Here is a 20,210-nt window from a genome sequence, read left to right on the forward strand (position 1 = left end):
CTCATATAAGTGGATGTTGTGGAAAAGTTTGCTTGCTTTTTGCTGGGTCTGGATCCTGCATCTGACTTATCATCTTTTGACTTGAGTCAGCAGCTTGCCATATTGCCTGCCAATTCTGGAAGTCACCAGCGGCCTGTCATCTGACCTGTCAACCTTGGACTCATTTTCCTCTACAGCTATTAGCCTGTTGATTTCCTACGGCTCTTGGGTTCATCAGGAGAAGATTCCAGCCTAACATCTGTCCCTGGTCTTGGAATTGTCCCACTCTCCAACTATGGGAGTAATTTTCTTGATATAAATTCACATACACACAGTCACTACTTTCGCTTCTCCAGTGAATCTTAGTTAAGGTAGACCCTCATATGTACTCCCTGGAGATACATTGAAAGAAATACTCCTGACTCTAGTCGCCAAATTTAACACAGGGATTTTTAAGTGGCTGTGGGCTAAGGACTCCCAGAATAAAGATTTTGCTTCAGTCACCTGTGCTTCTGACCCTCTTCACCTGCTCATGTGATATCTACTTATGTGACCTTTGCAGCTACTGACTGTCCTTTGAAAGGGGGTGTGTGTGTGTCTTTAGGGATTCCTGTCTTCAGATACCAGCCAAGGCTGTGCCACTTCCAGGTCTTTGAAAACCTGAATGGGAAGAAATGTTCTCATATCCTAAGACTTTGAGACAACCCTTTTGTGTAGCTGTTCATGGTGTTTTCTGAAGCCCCAAGGACATGCACAACGTCTGAGGTACTCACTTCAGGTCATCACCTAGACTGCTCTGTGTGCCTCCCTCCACAGAACCACGTACTGCAAGTCGGTTTCACTCTATGATTTCTATGGCCCTCAACACCCTTCATAGCACTGGCTGGCTGCCCTCGCATACACAGAAGCACTTGTCCACGGGATGAGTGCTACAGAGCTTCAACATGCACACTGCTTTCCTACGAGCGGCTGTGCAGACACACTCCCTTCTCCAGAGCTAGCACAGTGAGTGGAAACTTATCTGGGTTTGGTCACTGGGGAGCTAAACAAAAAGCCCCCAAATCCCTGAGAAGCCTGTTTTTTGGCGCTGTGGAAACACCTACTAGAAGTGTCCTTCTCCTTCCCAAACACATAGGCCCAGCTGTGGGCATACGCGGGCGCCATCTGGGATGATGCCATTTCTCAGATAACCGAACCATCTGTCTGTTAGCTCCATGAGACCATAAACTCGGCAAGTAAGAATGCGTGTCCTTTCCACTGTGATTCCCTAGTGCCAAAGCTGCAGTTTCTCTGAGTCTATAGTGATATGTTCAGGGTACAGCACTGTGATGCAAACGAAGGCTGTAGCCCTTAGCAATGAGAGGCTGCCTGGATCCCTTCTCAAAAGTTCCATTTTATGATGGAAACAAAATATGTCTTGTGTTCGTTGTGGTTTTGTGAGTGAAAGAGACAGAAAGATGAGAGACTCAGAGATGAAGAGGCCCAGAGACAAGGAAGCATTCAGACACAGACCCACAGTAAAGCACATGGAGACACATTTACACACACACACATATACATTGGCATATATACATACACATACATATAGAGAGATATAAGGCAAAAAGCATTGCTACGAAGTCATAGAAACCTTTATTAAAAATATAGGGATGTGAAGCTATTGGTTCTCAACAAAGCCTTCATCTAGGACTGGACACCTGGGCTGGGAAGTTTCCATCTCACTACACTTTCCCCCAAGAATGCTGCCCTCTTCACTCGCTTTACACCACATCAGAATGGACATCCTCACAGGAACTCAACTAATCTTCCTTTGAAGGTTCCCTAAGAGTCCGGGGAATCAAAATAAGTCTAAAGCGGCAGCGTCTGAGCTGTAAGATGAACGGGGGTCAAGTTTCCCAAAGCAATTTTCAAAGGTCGGACCTTTCTTCCCTGGAAAAATGAGTGACAGGAAAAAATTCCTCATTCCTTGACCAACTTTCCTGAACTTTTTCTCACTGCTGCCATTTTCATTTTTTAAAACTTCTTCACACGCAGCACCTGTGATCGTCCTATGTTTTGGGAGAAATGCTATCAATGACCCCTTTGGATTCTCCCCAAACAGTTACCATAACCTTCTGAGCAGATCTTTCTGCCTTGAATTGAACAAGCCCAGCAGGCGCCCTCCCTGGAAAACAGCTGTTTTAATTGGATCTTGTTTTTGAAGTCTCCCTAGTGAGGCAAAAGGAGCCTGGTGGCAGAGGGGACTATGAGTCAGGCTGCTACTCCAGGGAAGAAAGATGAGGCTGTCCGCACCTATAAAGATTTAGTTCTACTCTGCCACAGAGGGTTGCTATGAGTTGGAATCCACCCCAGGCTAGTGGTTTTTATTTTTTATGGGTGGCAATGCTGCCAACCTCTTTTATCTCAAATGATAAACTCTTTCCTGAAGCCACTCGTCATTAATAGGATTGTTTTTAATGTGCCTAGGGTGGCTTTCCAAGGAGCCCTGGTGGCGCAGTGGTTATGCCTTGGGCTGCCACTTTGAAACCACCAACTGCTTCCCAGGAGGAAGCTTGGTTTTATGGTGGCTCTCACTGAAACGTCTGCCCAGAAGCCTGCCCTCTCAAGCTTCCTCATTGCACGGAGGATCTCACAGTGGGAGAGCAGTGGGAGGACAGTAGTTGAGGATCTAGGAAAGAGATGCCACCTGTAAAAGGAAGACATGGATCTCCATGCTGGGTGAGGCTCTGCTGTGACATGGGAGACAAATGCACACTGTAATCCATTGCCATCCGTGGATTCAGGGTCTTTGTTTGGTCCCACAACCCCTGAAGCGGGAATTGATGCAGAGAGGATAACTAGGAAAAGAAAACAAACTCTTTCCTTGGAAATAATTATTTTTTTTAAGATTTGAACTCTTTAAAAAAGGGCTCTTCTTGGTTCTGGCAAGATGGTGACTGAGTAACAAAAGCTGAGAGGCTCTGCAGGAATCAGCACAGTAGAGCCACCAAGAGGAAATACTACTCTTCCAGGTCACAGGAGGAGCATCCTAAAGACATGTAGACACAGATCCACTAGGTGTTGAAGAGCTGTGGCCTTCTGGTTTACCACTGCGGAAGCTGGCTGGGGCTTAGCCTTAGGCCGACCACACTCTTGGCCAGCCCAAGGACTTTATCTCAACACAACCACAGCTTACAGCTGCCTTTGGGCAGGGCTTAAACCTCTCCTGGCCCAGTCAGGTGATCAGGGCTCAGCTGTTTATTTACTTTTCCCTCTCTCTCTCTTCTAGCTTTCCTGCCACAGTCTCAGCGGACTCAGTTCTCTCTCTCTCTCTCTGGGGTTTTTGGTTTTTTTCCTTCTCTTTCCTTTCACACGCCATTACTGGCCTCCACGCCACTCCCCTCTACCTAAGGCAACTATGCCGACCCTCCAACCAGCTAGGGGAGCTCTGGCCTGCCCACCCTCTGTGACCTTACATGCAGCTGGGGAAATCCTGCCTGCCTTCTGCTGCACCCCAAATGGCTTGGGGATCTCCCCTTCAAATAGCAGGGAGAACTCCCGCCTACCCTCCAAGGCCCTTTAAGCAGCTGGGGGAAGTCCCGCCCACCCTTTGTGGTGCTCCACTTAGTTGGGGGATCCTCTGACCACCTTCCATGGCACTCCATTTGACTGGGGGAGCCCCTGACAACCCTTAGTGACCCCATATGTGGCTGAGGGAACTTCCTCCACCTGCCACAGTGCTTCACATGCACAAGGAAGCTCTGCTAGCCCTCTCCAACGCTCCACACATGGCGGGATCCTCTGCCCGACCCTACACTGTGATCTTGCCAACTAGGGCAATTCCGCCTGCCATCGCGGTACTCTAGACCAAAGTAGCCACCCTACCCCATCCCCACTGCCTTCTGAGGTGCTCCAAGCCACTGTGGGCTACACCACCATGACTTCCTGTGAGATCATCCAGTGCAGTGCCATCCTTTGGGTCTCACAACCACACGACAATCGTCCCCTGAGAGGACCATCCAACTTTCCCTTCAAATAACAGAATACTGGTTGGCTATGGAAAGAGTGAAACCACAGGAGGATAAAGCAGTAGCCAGACCCACAGGGCAGTTAGATGTAGGCAGTTGGAAGAAGCATTCCTACTAGTCTCCCAAAGAGACAGCTCAGTGCTCTATGACTCTCTAGAAATTGGTGCCTGGCCCCTCTAAAACCACATGCAAACAGCAATGAGCACCAACAACCTCAATGAAAAAAACAGGAGAAACAAAAGCAATGACAGAAGATGTCCTGAACCTAATAACGTGCATAGAAGAAGCAAATGGTGATATGCCACAGAAAGAAATCTTCAGAATGCTGCGTGGAATCATACAGGATATGAAGGAAGGAATACAGAAAAGGGATGAAATGATACAGGAGATAAAGGTCATGCACCAAAGGGAAATACAAGACCTAAGGGATAAGATAACAAAAGCTAGTAGCAAATTCACAGACTTCTCCAACAGATATGAGGAGACAGAGACTCACACCAGTGACCTTGAGGATAACCAGGCAGACTTCAACAAATGAGAAAGACAATCAAGTAAGATAATCCAAGAAATTGCAGAAAACCTGAAAGCCACGTCTGATGCTAAGAAGAGGAACAACATTAGAATAATTGGACTACTGAAATAAGACACATGGCAGAAGTCAGTGGCAAAAACAGTGAGGGAATACTTAGAGGAAAACTTCCCCAGCTTAATGAATGAAAACCAGGTAACCATTCAGGAGGATGAAAGAGCAACAGCTAGACTGAATCCCAAGAAGAAGTCACAAAGGCATCTAATACTATCCACCTTTGAGGAAAAGGAGAGAATCATAAGAGCAGCTAAGGACATGCAAGCAGTCACCTATAGAGGCATCCAAATAAAAATATGTTCAGACCTATTAGCAGACACTATGAATAAGAGAAGAGAGTGGAATAACATATTTCAAAAACTGAAGGAAAATAATGCAAACCCAAGAATATTCTATCCAGCCAAATTATCTATTCAAGATAGATGGAGAAATAAGTCTTCCCAGACAAGGAAAAACTCAAAATACATTAAAGGAAATCCAGTCCTAAAAAATATCCTTGCTGACCCGGTTAGGGCAGAAAAACAACACTCACTGAACACAAATCAGAGACCAACACATAGAACAATCCCACGCAGAGGACAACAAAGAGAAAACAGCTCCCCAAATAGCATTGACTCAATGGTTGAAAGAAGGTAAGAATGAAACACACACACACACGCACAACAAACAGATAAGAAAGGGAGGTAGGTAAACACCCAACAAAGAAGGTACAAGATGACATCACAGAGTCCACAGATGGATGTAATAACTCTGAATATCAATGGACTGAACTCAAGCATTAAAAGGAAGAGGCTAGCAGACTGGCTGAAAAAACACAACCCATTGTTCTGCCTACAGGAGACACATCTCAAGATTACAGACAAAAATAGGCTGAGAATCAAAGGCTGTAGAAAAATATACCAAGCAAATGGTAATTTTAAAAAGCAGGGGTTGCAAGTCTAATCTCAGACAAAATTGATGTCAAGATGCAAGTCATAATTAGAGATAAGGAGGGGCACTATATAATGTTCAAGGGAACAGTAGACCAGGAACAGGTGAGCATAATAAATATATACGCGCCCAATGACAGACCCGCGAAATTCATCAAATGACCACTTCAAAAGGTGAAAAAAGAAATCACTGGCTCAACAATTATAGTAGGTAACTTTAATACACCATCTCTGAGAAAGATAGATCACAGGGAAAGAAGTTTAACATGGAGCATACAGATCTAAGTATTACAATTAGATGACTTAACCTGATAGATATTTTTAGAGCTTTCCACCCAAATGCAAAAAAATTCACATTCTATTCATGCCACATGGCACAAACTTGAAAACAGACAGAAGTCAAACGTTAGTAAATTCAAGCACGTAGAGATCATATAGACTTCTCTCTCCAATCACTAAGCCATAAGGCTACAAAGCAACAAAAGGACGATAAAGAAAACAAGGGAAAACAATTGGAGTATGAATAACTCTCTATTGCAAAAGAAGTGTGTGGTAGTTACATAATCTGTTGTCAATTTGAGATTTATGAGTGAAGGGGTGGAGTTTGGCCTGTCAATCAGGTCACAGCTTGATCACCTCATTTGGAGACGCTAAGGAGATAAAGAGCTCATTGGTGGCGGGACACATACTCACTCCCTGGGAGACATTATAGATGAAGAGACTGATGAAGTTATGCTGATGCAGCCAGAGGTCTTCCAGCTGGAAGAGTCATGTAGAGATGTCTGTCAGTGCTGTGATGGTCAAAATGCACTGGGTCCAAAAGACTTCCCACCCATTGGTTTGTGATCTTCCTGCATTCGGCATCATTGCATGTGTTTCGTAAGTCTAAAGAGGATTGGTATCAAACATATGGACTAATATCAGACTTATGGACTTGATCTGGTCTGGACTGGGATGTATATATTTTTTGCCATCAATATTCTCATGAGGGAGGGAAGGAGGGTGGGAAATGAGGAGCTGATACCAAGGGCTCAAGTAGAAAGGAAATGTTTTTGAAAATGACGATGGCAACAAATGTACAAATGTACTTGGCACAATGTATGTATGTATTATGATAAGAGTTGTAGGAGCCCCCAATAAAATGATTTAATTTTTTTTAAAAAGACTCTACTGGAAGAAAGTCACTGCCATCCAGTCAATTCTGGCTCCCAGCGACCCGAGAGGACAGGGTAGAGCTGCTCCTGTGGGTTTCTGAGACTGGAACTCTTTAGGAAACAAAGAGACGTTCTACCCTGTCCTTGCTCCCTTGGAGCAGCTGGTGGTTTCAAACTGCTGACCATGAGACTAGCAGTCCAATGCATAACCCACAATGCCACCAGGGCTCTTAAAAATGGCTACAGAAATATGAAATTGTTAAAAAAAAAAAAAACACCAACTCATTTCCCTGTTGGATTGTAAAGTAATCTAACAAGTTGGTTGGACACAGTCCTTCGGTGATTTATGAGCATGGACTTCGAGGAGACAAGGGCCCAGGCCGGCATTCCCACTGCTTCACTTACTGGTGTGTGACTGTAAGCAAGTCACTAACCGCATAAGCGCGGCTGACTCATCTGCACACTGGGGTAGACGCGGTATCGGCCTCGCAGAGATGTGGTGAGGACTAAGGAGACACCACATCAAGCATTTTGGTCAGGAGCCTGCCTTTCAGTAGGCTCTCAAAATTAATAGTCACTGTGTGAGCATCAACTCAATGGCAGTGAGTTTGGTTTTGGGTTATGGAGTCCCTAGGGAAGCCCTGTGGGGTCCACAAGTCAGCAGTCTGAACCCCTAGCTGCTCCTTGGGAGGAAGACGAGGCTTTCTTGTTGTGGTTTTGGAAAAATCACAGGGGCAGTTCTACCCTGTCCGACAGGGTCACTATGAGTCGGTATCAACTCCAATGACAGTCATTTTTTTTTAAAGAATCCCTTTAAGTGTTTGTCTGCTAACTCTAAGATTGGTGATTCAAACCTACCAGGCAGTTCGAGGGAGAAAGATAAGGCTGTCTACTTAAAGATTTACACCTGTGCGGGATGGGGAACACTTGGCCCGAGGTACTGTATGAGGCCCACGAAATCATCCATACCAGTTAACATCACTCACCTCACCAGAGAAGCAATTCCAGCCATCATATTCAGGGTGAGTTAATTAAATGTTTTAAGTAAATAACCTTGTATGGCCTGCATATGATATCATAAATAACCAAATGGCTCTCAACAGAGGTTCCCATCCGGGCTATACAGAGTTCCTATGTGTTGAAACGGACTTGATAACTGTGGCTTTGGTTTTATTTTGGGGGTGGTTATGAAGGCCCTAGGGGGCCTGCTGGCACAGTGGGTTAAGCACTGGGCTCCTAATCACAAGGTCAGTGGTTCAAACCCACCTGTCACCGTGCAGGAGAGAGATGAGGCTGTCTGCTCCCATGAAGAAATACAGTCTCAGTAATTCTCTTATCCTATGGGGTTGCTATGAGTCCAATTGATTAAAAGGCAGTGAGCTTGGTTTTGGTTATGGAGTTCCCACGAGGTGTAGAAGGTAAGCTAAGCACACAACTACCAGCAGAAATGTTGGTGGTTCGAATCCACCCAGAGTTATCTCAGAAGACAGACAGGCAATCTGCCCCAGTCTCACTACTCTGAACACTGTGCGTCACCATGGGATGGAATCAACAGCAACTAACAACAAAGATTACTGTTTAGCATTCCCTCCCGTTATCTGAGAGCAGCTTTATACAAACACAGCTAATAATGGGCGGGTCCCCACACAGTAGCTCTGAACACAGTAGCTCTGTGTACGTGCGTAAATGCCCGGGCACCTTATTCCTAGAGAATCATCCCCACTTACTGACTCGCTGCAGCTTTGAGCACAGTGTAAGAGTAATGATATTAATGACCACTTGGCTGACCCCTCACTATGTGCCAGGCCCTTCATGCAATGTGGTTACATGGTTACCACGCCAAATCTCACAATCCGTTGCTGGGTGCTGTCGGTTCTGATTGCCAGGGCCCTGTGCACGTCAGAACCAAACACCGCCTGGTCCTGTGCCATCCTTACACTCCTCGTTCTGTCCGAGCCCCTCGATGCAGCCTCTGTGGCCATTCATCCTGCGGAGGTGCTTCCTCTTCTTTGATGCCCCTCTACTTTGCCCCAAGCATGATGTCTTTTTCAGGGACTGGTCTCTCCTGACAACATGCACAAAGTACATGAGAGGAAGTCTCGCCATCCTTGCCTCTCGGGAGCACTCTGGGCGCACGTCTTCCACGAGAGATGTGTTTGTACTTTTGGCAGTCCGTGGTGCTTTCAGATTCTTCTCCAGCACCATCATTCAAATGCACTGATTCTTCTTTGGTCTTCCTTATTCAATGTCCAACTTTGACACGCATATGAGGCCATTGACAATACCATGGCTTGGGTCAGGTACACCTTAGTCCTCAAAGTCACATCGTTGCTTTTCAATACTCTAAAGAGGTTTCATGCAGCAGATTCTCCCAAAGCAATGCACCACAATACAACAGGGTTAATTAATACAATCATCTCTTAAACTAAGCAGAGATTGGGGGCTGCAGTCACTACTCTCTTGCACAGTCAAAAATGTGCATAGAAGTTTTGACTCCCTTCCCCCTCCCCAGATTAACTACTAATAGCACACTGTTGACGTAGCCTTTCCAATAACTGACAGTCAATGAACACAAGCTTTGTGTACACATTATTCACTGCACCCACATAAAAGCTGCATTTTCAATGTGAGACAAAAAAGGCGTTTGACAAAAAGCACAAGTTTTTCCTACTGTAGCATAGCTGCACTGACAGCTTCAGGAATTCCCTCTTCTTTTGTCTACAACGGTTTTACAATGGATTAATTTATCTTGAAAGGGTGGGCACCTGCAGTTGAGGACCTTAAGCTGTAGTACATATCAAACAATTCAACTTTGCTTGTAAATGTTTCTTTTCTCTGCTTCCTGGGAGCACTGCCAGCACCGCTAGTGGCACTCTGGATGGGCCCGTGGGTTATTCCAGGCTTACGGTATTCCAGAAAAACATGATGAAAAACACGCAAGAACTACCAGTTCAGTTCAGTAACACACCGGTTACTGGACAGACAGCTGTCCATGGGGAGGTGTTAAGAGTCACCAGATACTAAAAAGAAATCTATTTATAAGTGGGCCCAGGGAGTTCAAATCTCTGTGGTTATAAGCATCACTCCCATTTTAGAGACACGGAAATGGAAGCTTATAGTAAATTCCTTGCCCCTGGTCAAAGGTATGAAGTAGAGGGCCCAGGAGGGGAACGAGTCAGTCTGAATTCAAAGTCACCCTTCATCAATATGCTATATTGCCTCCACTATCACCTTGGTGACCTAATGCGGGTTTACAGATTGCTAAAAAGAGGTGGGGAGAGCTCTGTGATGGGTGCATTGAAAGTGACAGGTACATTGAGAGCAGGTGGCTTTTGGGAACTGAAGTAGTTAGTTTTGCTAACCTGGCCGATAAACACATGTGGGATTAATTGAAGGTGGAGCGATAAATGGCTCAGGGAGCCTCGCCTTTCTTGTCTCTTGCTCTTTGATCATCGGACCAGTGTGCAGCTGCCTTGCTTGTTCTGTGCCTCAATTTGCAAGCTACACTATCTGTGGGACACCTAACCTGTGGACTATGTCGCTTTAATTTGAGGTTCCTTCAAGACCTACTTTGCCACATCATTGGAGTTTACATCTCTTGAGCTGGGGACTGTCAGACCCTGTCATCTGGCTGACTGTTGGTGACCTGCCTTGCTGTTTGCTGCCTGTGCCTGGATAGCCTGAATTGCTCTACAGAGGACTGACTACCCGGCGGCCCTCAAGACTTGAAGGACTGCTAGTGTCTCACCACTGTCTCATGGGAGTGAGTTGCACTGAGCCATTTGTACTGCTTTATAATTTAATTAACTGCTTATTTCTTATGTTATATATCTATCTTTCTGGGTAAATATATAAAAAATTATTAGCATTCTGGTTTTGTTTCTCTAGAGAACCCTGTCTAACACAGGAACAGTGGGAAAGGGACAAAAAAGCTCATAGTAAGAGCCAGAAGTACTACCTACTAAAAAACCCAAAGTATCACTATGCCACAGTTGAGTGCAATGATCTTTGCCACAAAGCCAAGAAACCCAGATTCACTGCCATTAACTCTACAGGATAGAGGAGAACTGGCCAGGGTAGTTTCTGAGACTATCAAGCTTTATGGGAGCAGAGCTTTATTTTTCTCTCTTTGAGTGGCTGGTGGTTTCAAACTGCTGACTTTGTGGTTAGCAGCCCAACGTGTAACCACTATACCACCAGGGCTAATTTTTGCCATACCATCAAGAAAAAAATCACGGCTTAGGGAGACAGAGATACAGGGAGGAAAGCGGATGAGATATCGCTATGTTAAATATCCTGCGGCAATATTGCAGAAGCAAGACCACAAACGCATCAAACCAGTTGCCATCAAGTCGAATGGGACTCATAGCAACCCCATGTGTGTTGAGTTGAACTGTGCTCTGTAGGGTTTCTAATAACTGATTTTTCAAAAACAGACCACTGACCTTTCCTCCGAGGTGCTTCTGGGTGCCCCCAAAATTCCCAAGTGTCAGTTAGTAGTCAAGCAAGTTAACTGATCACACCACTCAGCAACTTCATAAATAAGCTTGTCTTATATATTAAAAAGTTCTACAGTTAAAGTAAGAGCTAAAGGAACACTAACCCCTAGCACAGATGGATAACATTTTCATGAATCCTCTTATAAGTCATGGTTTAATTTAACCCAGACCCTATCTAAAGTCCTGAGAAAAACATGTTCTTCTCCTATCCACCATGTAGCTCGGTTTGGAAGCAGGGCTCTTGTGTCTATAACCAATGTTGTACGTAAAGGGCAGCGTAGTGGGTAATGCTTGGGCTGGCTAACTGCAAGGTCAGCAGTTGGAAATCGACAGCCATTCTGTGGGAGAAAGATGAGGCTTTCTATTCTCGTAGAGTTACAGTCTCAGAAACTCAGAGGCAGCTCTACCCTCTCCTCCAGGGTCACAGGTGGATTGGCATCAACTTGACGGCAGTGAGTGAGACTTGGCTACTATTTTTTTTAAAAATGCATTTTCTTGGGGGCTAGTACAACTCTTACCAGAATCCATACATCCATCCATTGTGTCAAGCACATTTGTACACTTGTTGCCATAATTTTCAAAACATTTTCTTTCTACTTGAGCCCGTGGTGTCAGCTCATTTTCCCCCCTCCGTACTCCACCCTCCCTCCCTCACAAACCCTTGATAATTTAGAAATTATTATTTTTTCATGTCTTACACTGACCAATGTCTCCTTTCACCCACTTTTCTGTTGTCTGTCCCTCAGGGAGGGGGTTATATGTCGATCATTGTGATCTGTTCCCCCTTTCTTCCCCCACCTTCCCCTTCCCCTCCTGGTATCGCTACTCTCAATATTGGTCCTGAGGGGTTTATCTGTCCTGGATTCCTTGGGTTTCTGTACATATGCTCTCGTCTAGCTGGATTTGTAAGGTAGAATTGGGGTCATGATAGTGGGGGGAAGGAAGCATTAAAGAACTAGAGGAAAGTTGTATGTTTCATTGGTACTATACTGGGCCCTAAATGGCTCGTCTCTTCCTTGTGACCCTTCTGTAAGGGGATGTCCAATTGTCTACAGATGGGTTTTGGGTCTCCACTCCATACGCCCCCTCATTCACAATGATATGATTTTTTGTTCTGGGTCTTTGATGCCTGATACCTGATCCCATGGACACCTCATGATCACACAGGCTGGTGTGCTTCTTCCATGTGGACTTTGTTGCTTCTCAACTAGCTGGCCACTTATTTATCTTCAAGCCTCTAAGACCCCAGACTCTATATCTTTTGTTAGCAGGGCACCATCAGCTTTCTTCACCACACTTGCTTAAGCACCCATTTTGTCTTCAGAGATCCTGTCAGGAAGGTGAGCATCACGGAATGCCAGGTTACTAGAACAAAGTGCTCTTGTGTTGAGGGAGTACTTGAGTAGAGGCCCAATGTCTATCTGCTACCTAAATATTAAACCTATAAATATATGTACATAGATCTATTTCCCTATCATATATAAGCATATTTACATATGTACATGCTTATATTTGGACCTCTATAAATGAGACTTCGTTACTGTTATTGTCTACTTGATTCTCAGGGGTTTGGCAGGTACTCAACAGGTTGCTCTTCTGTAAAACAATATGATGTAATCACAATCTTTGATGCGGTCTGAGTTGATCAGCCAGTCAGCTGACAAGGGTCTTTCCTTGGGGGTATGCTCTGCTTTTACCTTATACAAGGGGTCTCCAAAGAGTTCCATTATCTTTTCATTCCATTTTCCCATGCACTCTTTGAAGGCCCCCATACATGGATGTTCTAGCGGAGCGTGCTCTCTACCCTGCATGCTTCTTGTTAGCTGACCTCTGGTTTCTGAAGGTAAGCCCACACAAGCCTCGGGCCTGCCGCCAGACCGCAGAGGTGAGGTTCAAGAGCTCTCAAAATCCAACCTCCATAATTGCATGAGCTATTTCCTGGAAGTAAATCCTTGAAGAAATGCTCTTGTGCTTGTTTGCTTACTCCTTCTCTCTCTCTCTCTACACACACACACACACACACACACACACACACACACACACACACACACACTCAATTCATGCCTGGTTGGTTTTGCTTTTCTGTAGAACCCAGACTAAGACCGTTCAACACGTCTCCAACCACAGCCACGCTGGCAGGAGAGGAGTCCAGGTGGCCTGTGCGCCACACTCAACACAAAACTGTTTCCAATTCCCACTCAGCCATTGGGTTGCTCCTTGCAGCACAGTTTTATTTTATACCTATTTAGATCTCATCCTCTGGGTTTATAAAAACGGCTTTCAAAATACCCAAATGAAACTTATTAGAACACGACTCCTTGAAATCTATTTAAACCAAGTTCTCAAGGTTTTAACATACACAGTTTCAAATGGAGACCATCACAGCCTGCTATCATTCAGCTAGCCTCCAATTCTGGTGATTTGAGCAGGGAGATGCTCCTGCATTGAGAAAAGACCCACTTTCCATCTGCTGCCCGCCCTCGCCTCAGTCTACCGGGTGGTCCAGAGAGAAAACACAGTTCCTATAGACAGCCTTATCCTTCCAGGTTCGGCTGGCCAGTTTGCCAACTCCCCCCCACCACTAATTTCAGATAAATGAGTAATATTTTACTGCAATTAAATCTCATTAATTATTGGGACATGCTCAAATTAAACTGCTCTTTGTTGTTTTTAACAAATACGACTCTAACCGGATATGCTGCCCTTCCAACTGGCACTCTGCTCTAGCCTCTAATCTCTTGGGGGAACCAGGGGTGCCTCCCAAGTCGGGGTGGTAACCACCAGCCTAGACATATGGCAAATGAATGACCCCCACTCTGGCCTTCCCCCTTTTTCTCCTTGCTCGCTTTTCTCCAGAGAGGCTCCTTGGCTCCCACCAGGCTCCAGTCAAACCCACTCCACTGCTTTCTGTGTGAGATGCTGCCCCCTGACTCTCTGGCCAGCCACTCCAAGGCACACCCTCTCACCTGACTCCCTCTCGCACTCAGGTACGTGCTGTCCAGAGGCTGCTATCAAGAATGCCCTGTTTCTGTGTGGCCCAGGTTGGGTTCCCAGGCAGGGCTGCAGATGGGCTGTGGAGGGGGCCTCAGATGGTAAGTTTCCTTTCATCTTTTCTTTCCCTCCTCCCTTGGTCTCTTAGTGGTGCTGTAGCAGGCACACCGGAAGGGGGTGGTCTTCAGGCACTGAACTTATTATCCCACAGCCAGGAGGCTAGAAGTCCAACTTCCGGGCACTGGCTCTATCCGTAGGCTCGGTGTCCCGGCGTCTCCACACCTGGCATTGCTGGGGTCCTCGGCGATCGCCATGTGGCTCTTATCTTTCCCCTCTCCACATGCTTCTCTCTGTGTCTACACTGCTCTTATTACATCACAAAAGCCAGTAGACTGAAGACACACCCACACGGAGATGGTCTCGTCTATAAATGGGATCACGTCTGTGGTTTGGAGTGGTTAGGATGCCAACACTGGTCAGGAAGGACATAATCCCATCTATAAGCTCCACATGGACTTCTTGTTTCAGATGCCGTGAGGGCATCGTCTCTGGTCGCTTGGGAAAGTGGGGCTCTCTGGTCCTCATTCCCAGACCTGAGCCAAAGGGAGGGCTGAGTAAGCATGTCCACCTGGCCTAACCGAAGGTATTATGGGCTTCTGCCCCAGCCCACAGACCCCACTGGCCCCGTCACTATTTTAGATTATTGACTAGTAGTCTGTGGCGCACCTCTCTCTAAAACAGTGGTTCTCAACCTTCCTAATGCCGCGACCCTTGAATACAGTTCCTCATGTTGTGGTGACCCCCCCAACCATAAAATTATTTTTGTTGCTACTTCACAACTGTCATTTTGCTACTGTTATGAATCAGGCAACCCCTGTGAAAGGGTCTTTCGACCCCCAAAGGGGTCATGACTCACAGGCTGAGAACTGCTGATCTAAAATGAACACATAGATTTAAGAGACACGCAGAGGAAAGAGCTCTTCCACTCAGCCTTGTGTGTGTGTGTCTGCGGCAGACCATTGACAGCACAGCTATAAAATGCATGGAAATATGGAGGAATCGCAGCACAACAATAAAAGGAGGAGTAAGATTAATGATGCCGTCATGCAGTCTGTTTTCATTGGGTGCAGAGAAAATTCATTTTTGAAGACATTTCATTTAACTTTGCAATATTTTTCAATTTAACCTTTGGTGCCTGAAACTTTTCTCTTTACACCCCCCTCCCCGCTCACAAGCTAAAGATGGGGGGTGAGTTTTATGTTGAGTTGTAAGCACGGCTTTGTGACAGATGATCGGCTTTTGCTTTCTCGGCTCTGGATGGAGACAAGAAAAGTACATCCTGGAAACAAAAGTTATTGCCCATTGTAATTTGCAGGGCCTCGCCTCCTAGCTGAACATCCACTGTCATAACCCGAAACACAGCTTCTGAAAGAATAAGATTGTTACCTTCCAGAGCAAGGCACCGGGGTGGGCTGGATGACCAGATCAGGTTGTGTAAGCACTCGAGATAGTCTGACCCCTCAAGCTTAAATCCGGGGAAGCAGTGATAGGAGATCACAGTGCCCACCGGGAAGGAGGTCTGGAACTCGGAGATGTTCACGTAGCCGTTAGAAGAGGCCAGTGGTCTCAGGCAGCCTGAGGGAGAGGGGAGAGGAGGGGAAAGGTGATCTGTCATTAGGAAGCATCTCACTCTGTCATCTTTGCACATCTACAAGGCACACAGTGCGGCAGGAGTGGCCATGGTACACGTGGCTCCGATGTTGAGGAGTGAATCACCCTAGACTTAAACACACAGGCTTCCTGATTCAAGGTGCTGTCAAGTCGGCTTTGACTCCTAGCAGCCCTAGTGAACCGCAAGGAAACACTGCCCGGGTCTGCCCCATCCTCACAGCTGACGTTACGTTCGCGGCTCCTTCTTGCAGCTGCTGTGTCGATCCACCTGCTTGAAGGCCTTCCTCCTGTCCCTGGCTCCCTTCTCTACCAGGTGTGCTGTCCTTCTGCAGATGCGTACCTTAGCGTTTCTATTCCCAAGTGGCACTAAGTGGGACAGATACACACATCAGTCATCCAAGAAGGTGGCAAGAGTGTACCCGAGGACTCGATTGCCCGAGTCCAGTGGCTGCCAGTCCTAACTGCTGGTCAGAATCGCCCGAGAAATAACGGCATCCCAGCTCCATGCCCCACAGGCCTGGTTTGGTTAGTCTGGGTAGTGCCTGGGCATCACTGTCTGTGATAGTTACGGTTTGGGGGCCAATATGGCACCTGCAAGAAGGTAAGGATGGAGTTTAGTCTGTCAATCAGGTTGCAGATTGATGACCTTCTCTGGAGGCCGGGCCCTCTCTCTCTCCCCCTCTCTCTCTGCCTTCACCTTCATGTCAGTGAGCCATCCTGGGACCGGCGAGAGCCCTGTGATGCTTCCACGATGACTGGATCTGCACTCTGCACCTACCGGCCTGAGATCTTCCTGCATCCTGCATCACTGCATGTGACTGCGTGATTCTGAAGAGGGACGTATGGACTAGTATCAGACTTACGGATTTGACCTGGTCTGGGTTGTTTTATTGATGCAGAATTACTTCTTGATAGAAAGGTCTTTCCTACACATAGCTGAGTGTCACTGGATTTGTCTCGCTAGTCAACCCGGCCTAACACAGCGTCTTTTTATTGTACTGGTCTTCCTTGTGGCCAAATGACTATTATGCTAGAAATGGACAACATTGTACTTCAGGACATGCCTTGAAATATCCCTTTTGTTGCTGTTTCTTTTTCTTCAAAATACTCACATGCATGGCAGAACATTCTCCAATCCAACCGTCTGCACATGCATTATTCAGTGACGCTGACCATGCCCTTCAGGCCCTGCCGTCACTCATCAACAAGCACTCACTGTCCCCACAGTTCCTATCTAGTCTTTGGGACTGCTACGGTACACGGAGAAAAGATTGAAGTTGTCAAGGTCTTGCTTGGACCCACCCTCAATGCTCATGGAAGCAGCTATCAAGAGAGCAAAGGACACCCTGCATTGAGTACACATGCCACACAACACCTCTTTCAGATGCCGAAGAGCAAGGAGGTTACTTTGAGGACTAAGGCGCGCCTGACCCAAGCCATACTATTTTTAATTGCCTCATATGTATGTGAAAGTCGAACACTGAATAAGGGAGACCGAAGAGGAATCGACGAGTTTGAATTATGGCACTGGCAAAGAATATTGGAGGTGCCACAGACTGCCAACAGAACAAACAAATCTGTCTTGGAACAACAGCCAGAATGCTCCTTACAGGCCAGGATGGTGAGACATCACCTCATGTACTCAGTCAGGAGACTGCTGCCCTGGAGAAGGGCATCATGCCTGGAAAATTAGATGGACTGATACCGTGGCTACTTTGATGGGCTGAACTATAAGAACATTTGTGAGAGTGGCCCAGAATTGTCCAGTGAGTCCTTTGGAATCGGAACCGTCTGGACAGAACCTAGCGACAACAGCATTGTCCATTTGACCCCATCTAGGCAGTTCTTAATGATCCAGGCAGATAAACCCATGGCCGTCAAGTCAATTCTTAGTCAGATCGACCCTAGAATTTCTGAGGCTATACATATTTAGGGAACAGACAGTCTCATCTTTCTCCTGAGAGAAGCTGGTGGGTTGGAAAAGCTGAATGCATGGTTAGCAGTCTCCCGCTTACCGGGCACAGCCACAAGGGCTCTCTCTCTCTCTTCAATTCAAACCAAACTCACTGCCATTGAGTTGACGCCGACTCATAGCAACACCGTAGGAAGGAGCAGAGCTTCCTCTGTGGGTTTCCAAGATTGCAGCTGCTCACAGGAGTAGAAAGCCTTTTCTTTCTCCTTTGGGGTAGCTGGTGCTTTCAAACTGCTGGCCTTGTGGTCAGCAGCCCAACCTATCACCCACTATGCCACCAGGGTTTCTCCTAGTTAAGCTAATTGTTTGGTTTTAAGAAGACTTCAGGGGACAGTTTTAAGGTTTAAAGATGAGCATTTCAGAAGTTCATCCAACCTTCATAGATCCAGAAAGTCTTAAGTCCAAGAGAATGTGAAATTCTATTCTGCAATTTCCCCTTTTCCCAGGGTTCTTCCACAGACTCTTTGACCAAAATAGTCAGCAATGGGAGGCCGCACCACCCAGCTCTGGTCTCAAGGCCAAGGAGGCAGTTGTTCAAGAGGCAAGTAGCCACACACTCCATTCCCTCCTCATATTGCTGACTCTCCTCCTTCTATTGCTCCCCAGGAGACCAATTGTCATGTTGTCAATAGCCACTTGCACACCTTTAAGAACCCAGGCACTACATAATGAATACGGAGGTGAAGCAGAAGCAGAAAGCATGTTATCAGGCCAATGAACTAGAGCCCTGCTGGTGTAGTGCTTACATGTTGGGCTGCTAACCACAAGGGCAGCAGCTTGAAACCACCAGCCAGTCCGAGGAAGAAAGATGAAGCTTCTTACTGTGGAAAAGAGTTAGAGTCTTGGAAACCCACAAGGGCAGTTTTACCCCATCCTACAGGGCTGCTACCAGGTGGCTTTGACTCAATGGCAGTTGAGCATAGGGCAATTAACTGTGATGTCCCATGGAACTATGACCTTCCATCTCCAAGCCAAGTAATTCGAATGCACCATCAGGGTTGAGAACCAATGAGGTGCTACAGAAGGCATCCCAGTGGTTTTAGTGGTTGTGGTGGATAGTTCGGGTTAAGATCTAAATGTAGTAAGTAGGATTTCCCCCACTAGTGGTATAGTGGTTACAAGTTGGGCTTCTAACTGCAGAGTCAGCAGTTCTAAACCACCAGCACTCCTGAGAAAGATGGAGCTTTATACTCCCATAAAGATTTACAGTCTTCCCCTGACACCAATCCCCATGCTCAGTGTAAACAGAGCTCAATCAGCTTAGAGAGTGATCTGTGCAGAGCAACAAGTAATGGGTTGTGGCTCGAGGTTGGCCCGTACTCGCAAAGACCCTTCACGTGGACCGTGTCTTGAGTTCTGTGTCACTGGAAATATTGTTGATGTTATCAATGCCTTATACCCCAGGGGGATGACTGACGCTTTCCTTTTTTGTTTCTTCTGCTTTTTGTTTATTTGTTCTGGTTTGATTGTTGAACTTGTGGGTTTTCTGTTTTTGTCATAATACGACTGTCAAAGAAAGGACAGTGGTTCATAACCTGGGGACAAGCAGATGGATTTGGGGCTCCCACTTAACTCTGGCCCCTACCCAAGAACAGTTAGTTCTGATAACATGGCCCTGCTCAATACTTGTCTTCATGAAATGATCACTGAAGATAAGGTGCTACAGCACAATGTGGTGAAGAAAGCAGATGGTGCCTGGCTATCAATTGGAACCGTGTCTGAGGTCTTTAAAGGCTTGTATTCAAACAAGCAGCCATGTAAAGGAAGCATCACCTAAGTCCACACAGAAGAAGCACACAGCTTGGGTGATCCAAAATAATAACAAAATCCAAATATGATGAAGGGAAAAGTATCAGAGCTTAACTTGTGAACTCCCACTTTGTAGAGCTATGGAGGGAGATTAGTGGGAGCCCAAAATCCATCTGTAGGAGTAGCTAGTCAGATGAAGCCTCTGACGGATCCCCTCTAGCCACAGGCAAGGGCCTTGAACAGCTTCACAATCAGACAGAGCACACTGTAGACATGATTATGGTGAATTGAACATGGTCTAACATGATACTTGGTCAGTTAACCTCCCTCTTGACCCAACCTGAATTTGTTCTAGGTTCAAGTATCTCATGCTTGTTCCATGGCAGACATTTCTTCTCTGACTTTTAAAATATTTATGGTGGTATTTTCTTTTTGAATCTTTATCTTGATGTTATTATTTTTTCTTCCTTCTTTCTGTTTTATTTTGTTTCTGTTCTTTATTGTTTCGGTTGGTTTCCCAGCTTGTGAAGCACTGAAGGAGTAGATGCATAGAGACAATGCCTGATGTAATGGTTTAATGGAATGCGTTGGGTGGGTGGGAGGTTGGGAGGGGGAGGGGATTTGGGGAGCAAACAATGAATGTGGGAGGGGGGAGGGAGTGCTAGAACTGATT

The 20,210-nt window shown here is 46.2% G+C and overlaps 1 protein-coding gene across 3 annotated transcripts in view; it reads right to left on the minus strand.

Moving 5' to 3' along the window:
* Nucleotides 1–20,210, minus strand: part of SUSD4 (sushi domain containing 4) — a 202,220-nt gene that overhangs the window by 42,394 nt on the left and 139,616 nt on the right. For 2 of the 3 annotated variants that reach the window (XM_004700157.2, XM_045298094.1), the window contains exon 5: nucleotides 15,592–15,780. The exons of the other annotated variant lie outside the window; for it this stretch is intronic. In XM_004700157.2, coding sequence (XP_004700214.1) covers nucleotides 15,592–15,780 — 189 coding nt within the window. The remainder of the gene's footprint in view (nucleotides 1–15,591; nucleotides 15,781–20,210) is intronic. 3 annotated transcript variants of the gene reach the window in all.

The sequence above is a fragment of the Echinops telfairi genome, unplaced genomic scaffold, assembly GCF_000313985.2.
Source record: "Echinops telfairi isolate 266 unplaced genomic scaffold, ASM31398v2 ScPeMD7_7424;HRSCAF=8462, whole genome shotgun sequence".
Lineage (NCBI taxonomy): Eukaryota > Metazoa > Chordata > Mammalia > Afrosoricida > Tenrecidae > Echinops > Echinops telfairi.